Raw genomic sequence first — 15,776 nt, 5'->3', positions numbered from 1 at the left:
TTCGAGTTCGAGTTATATAAAGGTATGGTGACGTAGTAAACATTAATAATATTTTTAGTCGATTATCGTGGAAACAAACTGCAGTTTTTTATCTATAGTTACAGCAATTAGAAACGAAGGTAAAAATAATCCTTATTTTATGTTTAAATCCTATTAATAAATTTACAATAACTCAAATCCTGCTTTGTTTTATTTACGTAAACACTAAAACAATAGAACTGGAAGTAACTAGGAAAAATTTGTCACCGCTACAGTTTGATAATATACTTAATGTTAATTAAGCTCTACCGATGCCTACATTTTTTAAGAAAATACTTTACTAACGCGGTTACTAATGGTAATTTATTCTTAATGTCATTTCCACGCAGTTTCACATAGAAACAATTATTCCTGCTACATTATTAAACATAATTAATAATTCTTTATAACTAGCTTAAATATAACAGCTCGAGTTTTTATTTAAATCTTAAAAATTGTTAGCGGTGATGACGATGTTAGTAACTAATGATCATTTTTTATTGCTAATGTTATTTTTTACGCGGATTTATTTTAAAAAGTAATTAATAAACGAAATAAAAAAAGTAAAGTTATCATTTAATCTATGAAAAATTTCTTTCTTTTTATGTATTAAATTGTTAAAATTTCATAACTCCAGTTCATTCAACTCTAATTATTACTATTTTTTTGCCTTTTCACTTGTTAATGACATTATTTCCTTTGGTTTCTTCGTATAAATCCCTTCTACCGTTATAGTTAATGAAGATACACATTGCTTAAGTTAATACTTTCCATTATATAAATTTTATAAAGTATTTTTTTTCGGATTATTTAGCAACTAGAATGGTTTTCGTCTAATAAGAAACTATGAACCTTGCCTATAGTAAAAATATCTTTCTGGGCCCACTTAGTTATTACTCTTAGGTGTGTAAACACAAAATTAATTGGCTTTTATTGAATTTATATATATCTACTATAAAATAAAAAAAATTCTTTAATTAAGATTTTTGTAATCAGTACTACAAACAGTAACTATTTTTTTTTCTTTATTTGGATAATGTTTGGAGAAATATAATAGGAAAAAGTAACCCATTTTTAAACAATAAGAAATTAAAAGCAAAAAACAGTCCAGAAAATTGAGTCACTTTCAACAAAACTTGCACGAAAGTGACTCAATTTTTGCTTTCATTTATTAAAGAAACTATTGAATATTTTAAGTTTCTTCACTATTTATCAATAATTTTGATGCTCGAAGTCCCTTATTTTGATTTTAAATTAAGTTTTTAATTCTCCTTTCTGTTGAAAATTGGGTTATTTTCATCTACATCTCCAAATTTAACCAAATAATAAAAGATAATTACAGTCAATTATGGGATATCGATATGTTATATTTGGGATGCAATTAAAAAAACTCTAGACTCGTAAATTCGTACTGTTTGTTTGTCCTTCCTTAATTTCGAGAAAGGTGTTAGATAAAATACGAGACCACATATGGAAAGCTACTGTATTGTTAAAGGAAAAGTATGATGTGCGGTGGCAAACCACTACTACTTTGAGGTAGAGAGCATATATTTTAAATTAAATAAATTAAAAATATAACTATAAATTTCAGCCCGGCATTGTGACCGCGTCACAATAAATAATTGCTCGTTTGTTTTTTTATTTATTGCGTAAATTTAATACACCCGAATTACTTCTGCCATAATTCTCTCGACAGTAATGGGCTGTGAAATTGTAACGCCATTATTTCTTCGACTGCTTATAAAATTCCTTAAGCGATTATTTTAAAAGTTTAGATTAATTTTGAGAAATTCAACGTGTCTAAACGCTTAAAAATATAATTTATAATTTGTAAAAAAAATTGAAATTTTAGTAAATTAAAAATTTATCACATTATAATTCTTATTGTGCATTAACACAAAGGCTACGATAATTTCTTTTATTAATCAAATAAAAGCTGTAAGTTTGATGGATGCGAAGACATTTTGAATTAAATTTTTAAGGCTTTTCGAGTTGAAATTTTTTTCCTAAAACATTTTTCAAACGTTTTTTGTAACAAGAAAATGAACTGAACTAGTAGTTTAATTAATTATAAAACCGTAATTACACTTATAACCCATTAATAACCATCACAATAAGAAATTAATTAAAATTTTGACGAGCGAAAATTCAAATTTTTATTAATTATTATTATGTTTAATAATAATTTTAACAAAATTAAGTTTTTGTAGAGTTACGTGTTCGTATTTTTATCACGTATTTCAGCTTTCATTGATACTCTACTCTAATCTAAACCCGTGTATTCTTTGATATTTTGGTCTCGAATTTGATATGAGATTGTGATTACCGTAGGGATATCAATGAGATTTGGGAATTTTGGCATCGTCTTGCACCGAAGACGGATGAATATCCATGGTGTGGATAAGACAAAAGAATAATACGTGTCAGTACGAATTCCCTCCGGAGATATGCCAAAACATGTCAGAAAATACTTCATAATTTCAAAATAAATCTTATAATTATATCCAAAAATACTTCAGGTGTTTGAATTCTTTTAAATATATTAATTTCCACTATTAAAGCGTTAGTCTAAATATGTAGCTTTCCAATCGGTAGATCGCGTTTTCCAAATCGTATTCCCAATCGACGAAAATTTCAAAAGATTCCCGGAGGTTGGGAGAACATTTTAACAGAAATTTCATATTCGTAAAAATGTTTTATTTGTACTATTTAGGAAAATTTTTTTTTAATTTACATGAATATAAAAAAATAAAGCATTTGGGAATTTATAAGCAAATATGAATATAATAAATATATTATTTATTTATTTCTTGTTTAAGTAAATAAAATAACATAAAATTAAAGTTGTTTGTTCCACGAATATAAATTGAATCTCTTGATAATAGTTTTAAAATAGGTTCATTTACTTAAGTATTTTTAAACAAGTTTTGAACAGACTCTTTTATTATTTATGTATTTACATTAAATATATTTTAAAAATCCATTTTAAAATTATAATTGATATTATTTAAAAATATTAAAAGATTAAAATTAAAATTTTTGCACAGATTCGACAAAATAATGGAGAAATTAGTCGTATAAGTCAAAAATTATCTTACTACATGGTTTCTCAACCTTTTGTAAATCTTTTATAATTTTCATTGATTAGAAATATCACTGGGGGATCGCGATCTACAACTTGGGAAATTGAATTTGGAAAGTATTTATTCAATAGTTAATAGATTGTTAGAAATGACATAAATAAAAGAAAGAAAACCAGAAATATTTTTATTTTATTTGTTTGTTTTTCTTAATTTTTTGTAGATGTTTGTTATGTTTTTTTGCATCGCGCTATAGTTAAGAAATTATATAGAAATAAAAAATAATAAATCCACAGAGGAATAAATATAAATGTTAAAAAAAACCTACTTGTTTATATATTAAACAAGAATACAATTTCAAACTTTGACAGTTCTTTTCTAATTTTCTTCGATTACAAATATCACATGGGAATCGCGAACTACCGGTTGGATTTCTAAGTTTTTTAGAGTATTGACTTAGTGGTGTATAAATCGAATAAAAAATAAATAAATTTCGTAAACATTTCACTTGTCAATTTTTTCTTCACTTTTGTGTAGATATTCGTCATTATCTTGTTGATTTAAGAAAATATTATAAAAATAGAATGTAAACATAAATCAACCTTTTATTTATCATTTGGGGGATTTCAACGCCTAACAAATCTTTTAATAGAAATTACGTAGGATAGAATGACGTTGACAAAGTTAATTATTTTTCACTATTTCATTTGGAATTATTTTTAAAATAAATTTTAAAAATAATTTATTTTAAAATTCATTTTAAAATTTATTTTAAAATGAATTTTATAGTTTAAAATTCTAAACAGTTAAAATAATTATTTAACAATTAACAAATTTTTTTCATTTCTTAAAGTAAATTTTAATGAATTTACCAAATTAAATTCTCATTTTTTTGTCTAAATATGCCTCTTCATAATTTATAAAGTTTCATTAATTATAACTTACGATATATTACATACGTTCATCTCTGTTCGTTTAAAATAAATACGATAATACCGTACATGATATATTACTAAGCGATATAAAGTAATACTGTAATACTATAATACTGTGTATTATTAAGAATGTATAGTATATCAAGATATACACATAGATAGGTCTGTACTGTACTGTACAGTACATAGTAATTATTACATATGATGCGTATACAATGGTGTATATATCGTAAGTGTGATATAACATTTAATAGATTTAAAATACCATAAATCAGATTAGGCAATTCAAATTGTTTAGATAATAACTGATTGAACGAAAGCTAGCCAATTATCGCGTAGCTATCTGAATCGTCATCAAAGTTTTTATTTTATAATATGCGGAGGACCGCCTATATTAGTAAAAAATTTCTCATTCGGTTGTTTATTTTTAGTGATTATTTAATAAAATTTTAAGTTCGTCGTCTTTGCGCTTTCGTTATTCTTAAGTTTTACAATTTTAATGTCTTTTTTATTACGTTTTCATCACGAATCTTCATTTCAACTTAATGAATAATTTTATACGATTTAATATCGTTTCCGTAAATTGATTTAAGCGTGTTACAATTATAGAAATATCATAAATATAATTTGCAGTATATTAATGTTTAAGTGTAAAGATGGTAAAATCCGTTTTGTAAATCTCGTTTCAAATGCAGTTAGTAATTGGACGTATCGGCGAAATCTGTCAAATTAAAGTTAAAAATTGCAATAGTTAAATTATCGAGAATATTATTGGATTATTTATGTATAATTGGCGGTTTAAAAATTTCTAAAATTTTTAAATTCTTTACGCTGGAGTACTCTATTAATCAGAGTTAAGAGTACTTTTACGTAGTGTTTCTCGCACGTCTACAACTCGATTAAGTTGAGAACACGACATTATTTTTATAAATATTTTCCATCGAACTCTGTATTGTCTAATCAAATATACGCAGAAAAAAGATTTATACACAACTGTACACTAATTTATAAAATAATTCAATTGTAAAATGTAAAATTGGGTGCATTTTAACACTTCGAAAAAGAAATGATTTAACAAAATATGCTAATTTAATTCACAAATCTCTGTTTTTTTATTTGCATTATAGTAAATTTCGGCTTTTTTATACTTAAAAAGTACTTTTTCCTTGTTTAACTTCTGGTGTTCAATATTTCTCTGATTATCAAACTGGCGTTAATTAAAGTGTCTATCGAGAATTGGAAGCGATTCATTAATAAGATTTTCTTCTGTTTTCCATCGAGATTTATAAAGTAAATTTCGAATTAATCGAAGTTCGTTTATAATAAAAAAAGAATTTAAAAAATTAATCGTCGACGAGCGCGGATTAAAAATTCATATTTCTTTTCAAGTGTTGAAACAAAAAAATTCATTTAATTTAAAAAATCTATTTAAAACCTGTAAATTAAATTTCCTTTGAAACTTATTTTAAAAATTCAAGACAAAGAATTGTAATGTTTTATTTATCTTCAGTTTGAATGTTTTCACATTTGAACGTAAAACACATTAATGAAAATGATACTTTTCTTGTAAAGTCAAAGGTATTTTTCACTTTTCTTTACGTTTTGGTGTAAGAAAAATGGAAAATATTTATATAAATCTATAAGAATTGAGGAAAAACACAGAGGTATGATTTAAAGCGTACGCTGAGGCTCATACTATTTTCATTGTTTCGTCATATAAAATTTTTATTTGTTCATTGCTTTAAAAAGTGTGCGTGTCTGATACTTTGGACCTTCTGTAGCCTTTATAACGCCTATTTTAAATCGACACTGTTCAAAAATAAGCCTTTTTCAACTGAATTTTTGTAGGAAAAGCTTATCTTGGACAATCTCGATATACATGTAGAAAACCTACTCTTTAATTGTAATAATCTTAAACGTCTTAATATTGAAAATACTAGAGTTTCGTATATATTGAAACATTTACTGAGACATTAATAAAGCACGTATGCTAGTAAATTTTATATAAGCGCAGAATATGTTTATTTATGAACCTATACGAACAACTCCAAATTTCAATCTCGGTAATAATTTACGCTACTAATATTAACTATTTCAATTATAAATACGATTATGTTTATAAGTCCTTTACGGAGTTCCAACATAAATTCGCATTCGTGAGTTGCCGGATGCGACGAACGAGCCGATAAACAGTTTAAATCGACACTTGAGCTCTGAAAAATATAAGAATTAAATTATGCGCGTGACTTTCTCTCCAAATTTTTATACGTGCTTTAGTCTGTCAGACAAACGGACGTCCTGTACGTGCTAAATCCATATATTTAATATGGACTTTACGCGTACATATTAAACATATGGACGTGCAAATTAAATTTGAGTCCACGATTAAAGCTAAATGTCGTGGAATCAACTCTAACTTCAGGTTTTCCCCCCTTTCTATTTTTAAACGAATTTACTACTAAAAGTAACGCTGTCGCTTCGTGAATTATAAAAATCCAAGTTTGAAAAGTATTCATAATAAAGTAAGCAATCGCTTTAATATCCAAGATTAAAGATTTAACGAGTCGAAGAAATAAATTACCCTATATGTATTTTACATATAGTAAAGAGAAATACATATAATTTAGAGAACAGCGAGCATCCAAGATCTAAATTTTCCTGGTTTAAAATACCCAAAATCGTAAGGAATTTTATAGACTTCGACATATAGTCCTTATAGAGCGTATACATATCTTCAGATTACTTGTAAGGAATAGACTATATCGATTATAAATAAGTAACCAATTGTAGACTACTTTTGTGCTTGTCAAACAGAAAATACATGTTGTCTACTGTACGATACATTATATAAAAGTATAATAGTATCAACAGTGTGATAGTCTTTAATGTATCCTGTAGTTCACTCGATACTCTCGATCCACCTTATAGTCCATCGTAACGCAGTTAAATTATCTTTATTGGTCTTTTTAAAGAACAAGCGCAGTGAAAAATATTTAATACAACATATAAATTTGTACAGAAAGATTTCGTGCAGGATTAGATATTATTAAAAGTCTAAACTTCCAAAATTCTTAAACATAAAATAGTTCTGTTAAACTACTTATGACAACTATTTGTTTTTTTTATTAGTTAAACGGTTGTAAGTTATTAGTTATTTGGGAGCCAGTTTACTCTTTAAGATCTTTGTCTTGTGTTTTTTTATAGAGACGTTAAACATCTGTTTTTGGTAATGCGTTTATCTTTATATATTATGTAGATAAAATATAATAATTCTACACAGTTATAGACTGTTCTAAAGTTTATTCTGGTGTAAAAACATAGACTATATTCGCTCTTGTACTTAGTAGAAGACCCGTTTTATTATTGAACCTTATCAAAAGCGAGTAAAATAGAAATAAATTCTTACTTGTATATAAAATAGAAGTACGTAAAACTTTTTTATGCATAATAAACGTAATATTTTAGGTTAACTTAAGTGTAATAAAGTTTGAAAATGGCAGAGTGCGGTATCGGTTAAGACACGATTACCGCGTAAAGTCTACAAACGCCATTATCATAAAATATGAATAAAGGTAAAAAAAAACAATAGTGAATAACCTAAACATTGAAGTGAATACGAGGGAAGGAAATTCTTTTATTTGTTTTGAAGATTTCGCTTATAATTTTCTGCAGTTTATATAAATAAAAACGCGGAATTTAAACTGGTAAAGAAAAGTCATTTTGAAAAGTATGACAGTTAAGTGACATCTTGTCAAAGTTGCGCCGTCCCTTCAGTCGTTTGTAAATATAAGAGTTAGCAGACGACGATGGGCTTTTATAAGGTCAGACGTGTACTAGCGACTCTGTTCCTTCTAATTTACTACAGTCGCGGACCCTGCTACGGATGACGATACACAAATTTGACTTTTTAGAAAAGGTCGCCTTAATGCCTTACATTTCGTAACTGGTTTTAAGTCTTCTTAAAGCGTGAAGAATTAAGCGATTCTTTCATTTAATTGCTTATATTAATTTAAGGGTTACATCTTAAACTATTTGTAAATAGTACTGTATATAAGATATAAAATATTCCGATAAAGTAAGGTTTACTTTACTTAAAACATTTGAGAATTTCAATTGCGAACGTTTACCCGAAAACTTTTTTACATTCGTAATTGCAGAAATAAATAATTCTAGACTGGTAAAATGGACGAAACGAGATACCATACAGCAATTTACAAACAATAAAATTTGTAATTATTCAAAAAATTTTTGAAATTAATATAGAATTTCTGTAGCCGAATTAACCTGTAAGCGTTAGAAATTTATTGCGACTATTCTAGCGAAAACTCTCAGATGCTGTAGTGGTGACGAAAGTGTAATTCACAATGTTATCTCTGGACTTGTTGTATTTGCTGAAATATTTTTAGAAATTATTTTAAAAGCGATAACTCCTGCACATAGATTCTCCGAGTTTTCTAGAAGTTCCAGAAATTACTTGGTATGTTTCATTATTGGGACTCCATTTAACTATTCCGGAATGATTGTAGGATTAAATTGTAATAAATCTCGTTTTATTCCTACGAATTTCTTATGTTTAATATCGAAGAATGTAGAGAAAAATCCGAAGAAATGTTTCAAAATTTGTTCTTTTAATAATGTATTCCGATCCCGTATTTTCCAAATCGATATTTTGTAAAAAACTGTTTAATACAATCTTATTTCTTTCACGCTTTATTGGATATTTAACATTGTAAGTTGGAGGATCAATAAATATGATGGAGTGATTCCGAAGAGAATCCGTCGACTCGAATTTTTCTGTTTATAACGTTAAACAATTTTTCCATTATTCCGTAAGTTACAATAAATCATTTACGAAAGTAAAATAGAAAATTTTTTAAATATAAATTTGTTATAATAAAATAAGGTTTCACTCGAAATAATTTCGTAAATAAGCATCGACAATACTTTCTTCGTTAATAATTCACTTTAATGTATGAATTTTTCAGAATTAACAAAATATAAATTGACTACGTGGTAGACCCGTCGCTCTACCACAAGATCAGTATAACATTTGATCTTATAAGCTATAGATTTTTAATTGACAAGATAGAGCTTAAGACATTTCTTCTAGCGTCGCCGAGATTCTTCACTTGCCACTGTACAAATGTATATTTCATAGGATCTTTACTTATTGACATTCGTTATACGTCGATGGACGAAGTTCTAAATACCTGTACTTTACGAATTTAAAGTACAGTAAGACTGGGATGCGTTCCTAGACGACAAAGCGCTAAACCAAACAGCGTTAAACCGGGTCATTTTAATAGAGTAAATAGGGTAAGGGGAACGCGCCACCAAAAATAAACAAATTTTACTTTAATTTTAAGTTATTTTTATATTAATTCGTATAATAATATATGTTAAATAACACATAAACATATGACACAAAAATGTATAATAACATATTAATTAGTTCATTTTTTCTATATTAATAGGTCATTTTTTGTGACGAAGGTCCTGACTTTTCTGAAATTCTTGTTATTTTTTTTTTTGCAATAAAGTGGTGAAGTTTCATTCCTCGTTTTTTGCTTTCCTTGAGCAAATGTCGGTAGCCGAATATCGCATCCAAAACGCCTGGTCTCGCTTTTGCACTCCTTTCAAAATCCGGATCGTTCGCTACAATTCGATCGATGATTTCGGTTATCGATACCAAACTCTTACTAAGGAAATCTCTAGAGAAATTCTTTGGATCTTCGTTTTCGGAATAATTTTCCAGTTCTACACGAATTCCTTGTTCCAGTTCTACACGAATTCCTTGTTCTGCCAGTTCTCGAAGGTCGTCGTTGATAAGATTCTCACCAAAACTCCGCGGTAACTCCTCAATATCCCGCTGTATCCATTAGGTCGCGTTTGGTCGACCTAACGATACAGCGATAGGCTCTTCTGGTCGAGAATTCTTGGATACCTTCTTCCACATTTCGTTCGCGCATTTATCGGTTAATTCTTGCCAAACCGAGTCGATATTTCCTACGAAATCCGTGTTGTTAAATTTTTTCCAAAATTGCACCGAACGAACATAGATTTAAAAAAAGTACACCTTTTTGCCACCTTTTTCTGATTGGTTCGTGTTGGCAAATAATTGTCTTATGTACGAATCGATGAAATGCCGCGATAATTTAAATCGGCGTAAATTTTGATGTTCTTTTAGGCTTCGAGCAGACGGCGTTATATCGAATCGGCGTTAAGCCAGGCAGCGTTAAGCGGGATCTTACTGTACTTCAACTTACTGCTACGTACAATATCAATTTTTGAGTTTATTTTCTTAAAATGCAATTCGAATTTGATACTTTTTAATCCAAAGTTTCTACCCTTGGCTTTAGTTTCCAAATTATTCTCATAGAAAGTCATTTCGTGTCATTCACCTTTAACACAAAAACAATGTTTCCTTTCGAGTCGTACTTGAAGAATATCGCGAACTAAACTCGATAGCGGATACTTAGCCAATTATCCAACATTCATGCGACAACTTTATATACCATTGGCAGTAATTCCTTTGAGAAAACAAAAAATTAATAACTAATCCTCACTCGATACGTTAAATGCATAGAAACAATGTAAATGTATCTATCCGTTTCCAGATTCCCTCTTATCGATATTCACTCCGCATCGATTTCTTAAACTTTCTTTATGAATTTAGGAGTGGTGAGCCATTAATCAAAGAGATTTCATTAGAAACTCTAGAACGTAGGACGAAATTTTTGAAGTAAAGTATATATAAAAACGCAATTACCGAACTAATTTCATCAACTATTATATCCAAAAGATAATATTTAACTATATAAAAGAAGAATTAATCAACTTGTTATTATTGTGTCAAGAGTTAGTTTGATTAATAATCCACAATATGAGATAAAAGAAGAAGGGAGGGTAAAAAAATGGATTTCTCTGAAGATCCTTTCCAGATTCCACAACTAATATTTACTCAAGATTTACCATTGTAATATCGAAAGGTTTGCAATTATTCATTCCTCACACGCGGAAGAATTGATCCGAGTAAAACATAACTAAGATTGTTTTTCGAATAAACAAGATTTACTCGTGCCGATTTCTGGAAGTTTTGATAACATTCTGACAACGAAAACGAACTAAAAATAGATAAAACCTATTGTTTTCTTTCTCCACACTCTCCGCTGTCGATATTCGCCAAGTAATTATAAAGGACACTCCTGCCTCTACTGGCTTTTGTTTCTCAGGTGTCACCGAGAAGAATTTTCCAGTAGAAAAAAAACGTGTAAAACAGTTTAATATATTCTAAAGTACACAAATATTTATTTACTACCCTACGTAAAGGTTAATGACATATTTAAGTATTATTTATGTTAATACACGCCACGACCGTGATAAATAATATCGACAAATACTTTTATTTTCGTAAAATTCTATTAAAATTAATTATTTGTCGTTACGTAAACGTATAGTAAATTGTTTTCTCCATACGTTATAATGAAATTTTTAACGCTTTATCACTTAATTTTTTTTTCTATTTTTTCTTTTGCGACAAATTTCTAATTAAGTTAATTTTACTTTGATGTAAATTAAATCTTTCGTCGTCGCTTATAATATTTGTTGTAAAATTGATTAATTCTATAGATTTTTCGCTTCCTTTTATTCCTTTATTATTCATTTTTATAATATATAATAGCTTCAATTTTCGTAATGATTTTCGTTCGCTTTTATTTGTGACGAAAATTATCGGCACGACTCTCGTCATCGGGAAAAGTATGATGTACGGGGACAAGACACTATTAATTTGAGGAGGAGAGCATATATTTTAAATTAAATAAATTAAAAATATAATTTAAAATTTTTATTAGTTATATATTAATACTTAATTCGTACGCGCGGATGCTCTGGGATTGTTTAAAGAGGATAGTTTTTATTCCGTGTTTAATTATACGCCAACATTTTAAAACCCTTTTCTCGCGAATTATCTATAATTTTGCTTATGATAGTTACCATATTTATTAAATATTATACAACTGATACGACACGTATACAAACAACTAGTAAATAAAATAAAGTTTAAGAAAATATTTATATCTGTTGTCAGTTTATTGTATTTCTCTATAATAACTGCTAGTTACGGGCTTAGTATTTTTTCGAGAAGACCAAGACACGTATGATTCGATAACATCAAAGAGTGGAGAGGATAAACGAATGCTTAAGAATGTCAAAAAACAAGAATAAGAACAGATCTATAGTTACCGATCTCCGGACGAGAAATGTTTCGAGAGATAGAGACGGCGTATTATTTTATATATTTACTGTTATTTATACGCTCTTCAATATATACTCTGTATTTTGTTTAAAACAAAAGCCGCAAAAGTTAAAAAATTATAGAATTTTCCTATAATATTTTTCCAGTTACAATTTTATAGGATTTTTCTATAATACTTTTTGGCTACACCCCGTAGAAAAATATATTTATAGTTGTTTTTCATAGCCGTTGAGATTGGTGTTTCATCCGTGATTACTGACACAACACTAATACTTTCGCGCCGCAACCCACACATTTGGTGCGGGTACTTTCGATTTCGATAGACTTCTATTCCAATAATTACAGAATTTCCTTTTAATGTTTTACTTTTTGATATTTTCTTTCGGATAAACAAAAAATAAGAAAGTGAAAATAAATAAAATTTCTGCAATTTCTTTCTGACACGTTCTACACGATAACTATTTTAAACTCGAATGGATTTCTAACACACTACAGCGAACAGTAGTCAATAAATTTATGATTTAACGGTTCAAAAAAATCGATAGGGATGATAAAACTTTCGAGACGAGCTCCAGGAAAGACTACAGAGTTTAAAGATTTACTTTTATTTTACTTGTTTAGCATGGTATTGTGGAGAATGTATTAAAAAAGGTAAAGTAGAAGTTAAAAATAACATCCTCTTCATTAGTTTTTCTGGGTTTACATACTTTAATCTTTATTAAAATTGTTAAGGATCGATGTGTAACAATAAGATATTGCTTAATCATAATAGAAGATTGAGTATTTTTCTTCGTGTAACATATTTTTAAAAGTTATAAGCCAATTTAGATTAGTTCTTGTGAATTACACGTGGTTTCTGGATGAGACTCTGTGTAAAAGCATCAGCTAGATCATACTTTTATAAAATAAATCTTACATTTCAGGCAATTTCTGTCTGTAAAATTGTATGTCGTACGCAACAATTTAGACATTTTCAGTCAGCGGTTAATAATATTTTAAATCTTCTGGGCAGGTAAGAAGATGAGAAGCATTTCAGTAATCATGAGCCTGATCATGCTGGCCATTGTGAGCGAATACACGTCATCGTCCCCATTACACCAGACCAGCCAATTGCAGAAACTGGCAAAAATGGTTTTGTCGTACATCAACAAGTCGAAGAACCAAGAAACAGCGAAGCCCTTGATCGACCTTCATCGTCCAAACGGCTCGGAATCGGAGGACGACGAGGAGATGGACGGAGGATGGATCGACTTCGAGGACGGTGACGAAGAAGTGAAGAAATTCAAGCGACAATACGACGATTACGGTCATTTAAGGTTCGGCAGAAATGCCAAAGGAATGGCCAAAAAATACGACGATTACGGTCACATGAGGTTTGGAAAATGAATGCTCCTTCCCGGTGGTTCTGTCCCCGTCGGACGATTGCCCTCTTCTTTTCTGTTTCCGAGTCTCTGGGACTTGCCAGGGAAATTTCTGTTCTCTCGTTCATTATAGCATGTATCGATTAAACACAAAATATTATACAGGGTTATTAAAAACAAAATAAATGTCATTCGATGAAACCGAAAGTGTTAATTTTGTCCGTGCTCCGCATGCAGATATTGTAAATAAAACATAATATAATTATGTACGTTGTTTATTTCATTTACCACATCCGCGCATTACGTTAGTGTGTACGTCCTTTGTTTCGCTAAATTCTTCCGGTCGTAAGCTTAATTATAGATAAATTCTAGAACAAGACATTCGTATACCGGTATACGTTTTATGTTTACTTTGCGGTACAAATTAAGTGACGTATCGGCAATTCTGTTTGTACAGAATATTCGTTAAAAGTATACAGTTTTACTGACTATAAGTAAAATTAATATTTAAAAAATACACGGTAATTTTTATTAAATGAATAAAAATCGACTACAGGAGATCGTCAATCACTCGAGTTTATTGTTTTTATTTTTGTGTAGAATAATAAAAACAAAACCGAATTTTGTGTCAATTATTCTTTATAACATTTAAAGTTAGATTTTTTGGAAGATTTTCTTTGATATTTTAGACCCGACTAAAGAAAATAATGGTTTCTGCTGTAAATGTTTATACCAAAGTCATATCGAATGACATTATTACCGGATATTTTTTTTTAATTAAACTTCTTTTAAAGTTATTATTGGAGATTTTACAATAATAGTTGTTAGAGAAAATATTTTTAATGACTTTTTACTTGACCATTTTGTTTTCTAATGAAACATTATATAAAATCTATTAATAAATATAGACCTATATAAGAAATTATTTCTTCCTATTGGCATCTTTTGAAAGTTAATTTTATAAAATTATAAGTTTTCAATGGGAACAGTAGGAACAATTAGTACGAATAAAATTAGATTATTTAGAAATGTCAAATATAGATTTTTTAAATCTAAAAAGTCTTTACCAGTTGGCATTTCGCTATTATTATTTTTTAAAAAAATGCCTCGCCTTTTAACCATTATACTACAATTACATAAAGCTTTATAAGAGCTTTATATTTGATAGGCTATAAAACGTTGATGGATATAATTTTTTGATAAAGGGCAAGTTGCTCCGAGTCCGGAAGTGAAAAAAATTCACACGTACAGCAAATATACAGTGGTACCTCAGGATACGAACGCCCCAGCATACGAAATTTTCAGGATACGACATGAAATTCGAACATATTTTTGCTCCACGATACGAACAAAAACTCACCATACGACGTTACATTAGTTCGCAGCGCCAGTTTTTATTCACTTCTGTTCATCGGTCTCAGTCCCGCGTTTGCTTCGTCGTGGAAGGATTTCGCTCGATAAAGGAAATCTTGAGGTATTATCAGAAAGTGATCGATTTTATTGAAAAAAACATCCCAAAAAGGTTCACACTGGCTGTATTGCCGCTCGGAGTAACGACATTTGCCTAAGTTATTTTAGAATCATTTTAAAAAGCAGGCAAAGCCAAAACCTCTTTGGATAGATATTTTACTGAGCGACCTCTAGCCAGTGAAAGTTCTGATGGAAGTGAAGGAAAAAAAGCAAAAAGCAGCGAATGAAAATTAAAACAAAAAAATATAAAAAACAACACTAATTTTTTTTTATCTTTTCTAAGTTATTTTTAAGTTATTGTTACATTATGTTATGTAAAGTTAAGTTTTAGTATCATATCCCTTCTCCCTCTCCTCCACTACCAGTTTACACCTCCACCGTCGTCTATCCTCAAAGGTAAAGTGCAAATAAAACTACATTTTTTTCGTCAATTATTATTCTATTATGGTTATTTATACATTTACAACTACAAAACGCATTTTCAGTGTTTTCCTTACTACAGTTATCTTTTTTTTTAATGTACTACTTAGCTTTAATTTGAGTGTGTTTTTCGTGTTAGAACGAATTATTTGGAATTACATGTAATCGTATGGGGAAAAATGATTCACCTTACGACATTTTCATGATACGACCTCAGTTTCGGAACGGATTAATT

At 29.0% G+C, this 15,776-nt stretch overlaps 1 protein-coding gene across 1 annotated transcript in view; it reads left to right on the top strand.

Moving 5' to 3' along the window:
* LOC111637646 overlaps window positions 1–13,900 on the top strand; it is a 30,527-nt gene extending 16,627 nt beyond the window's left edge. Inside the window, exon 2 of the mRNA XM_023383187.1 lies at window positions 13,303–13,900. Coding sequence (XP_023238955.1) covers window positions 13,311–13,676 — 366 coding nt within the window. The 5' untranslated portion in view covers window positions 13,303–13,310 and the 3' untranslated portion in view covers window positions 13,677–13,900. The remainder of the gene's footprint in view (window positions 1–13,302) is intronic.
* The last annotated feature ends 1,876 nt before the right edge of the window (window positions 13,901–15,776 follow it).

The sequence above is a fragment of the Centruroides sculpturatus genome, unplaced genomic scaffold (genome assembly GCF_000671375.1).
Source record: "Centruroides sculpturatus isolate CEXI.00-Female unplaced genomic scaffold, Cexi_2.0 scaffold1054, whole genome shotgun sequence".
Taxonomy (NCBI): domain Eukaryota; kingdom Metazoa; phylum Arthropoda; class Arachnida; order Scorpiones; family Buthidae; genus Centruroides; species Centruroides sculpturatus.
This window is presented reverse-complemented; position numbering and strand designations above follow the sequence as displayed.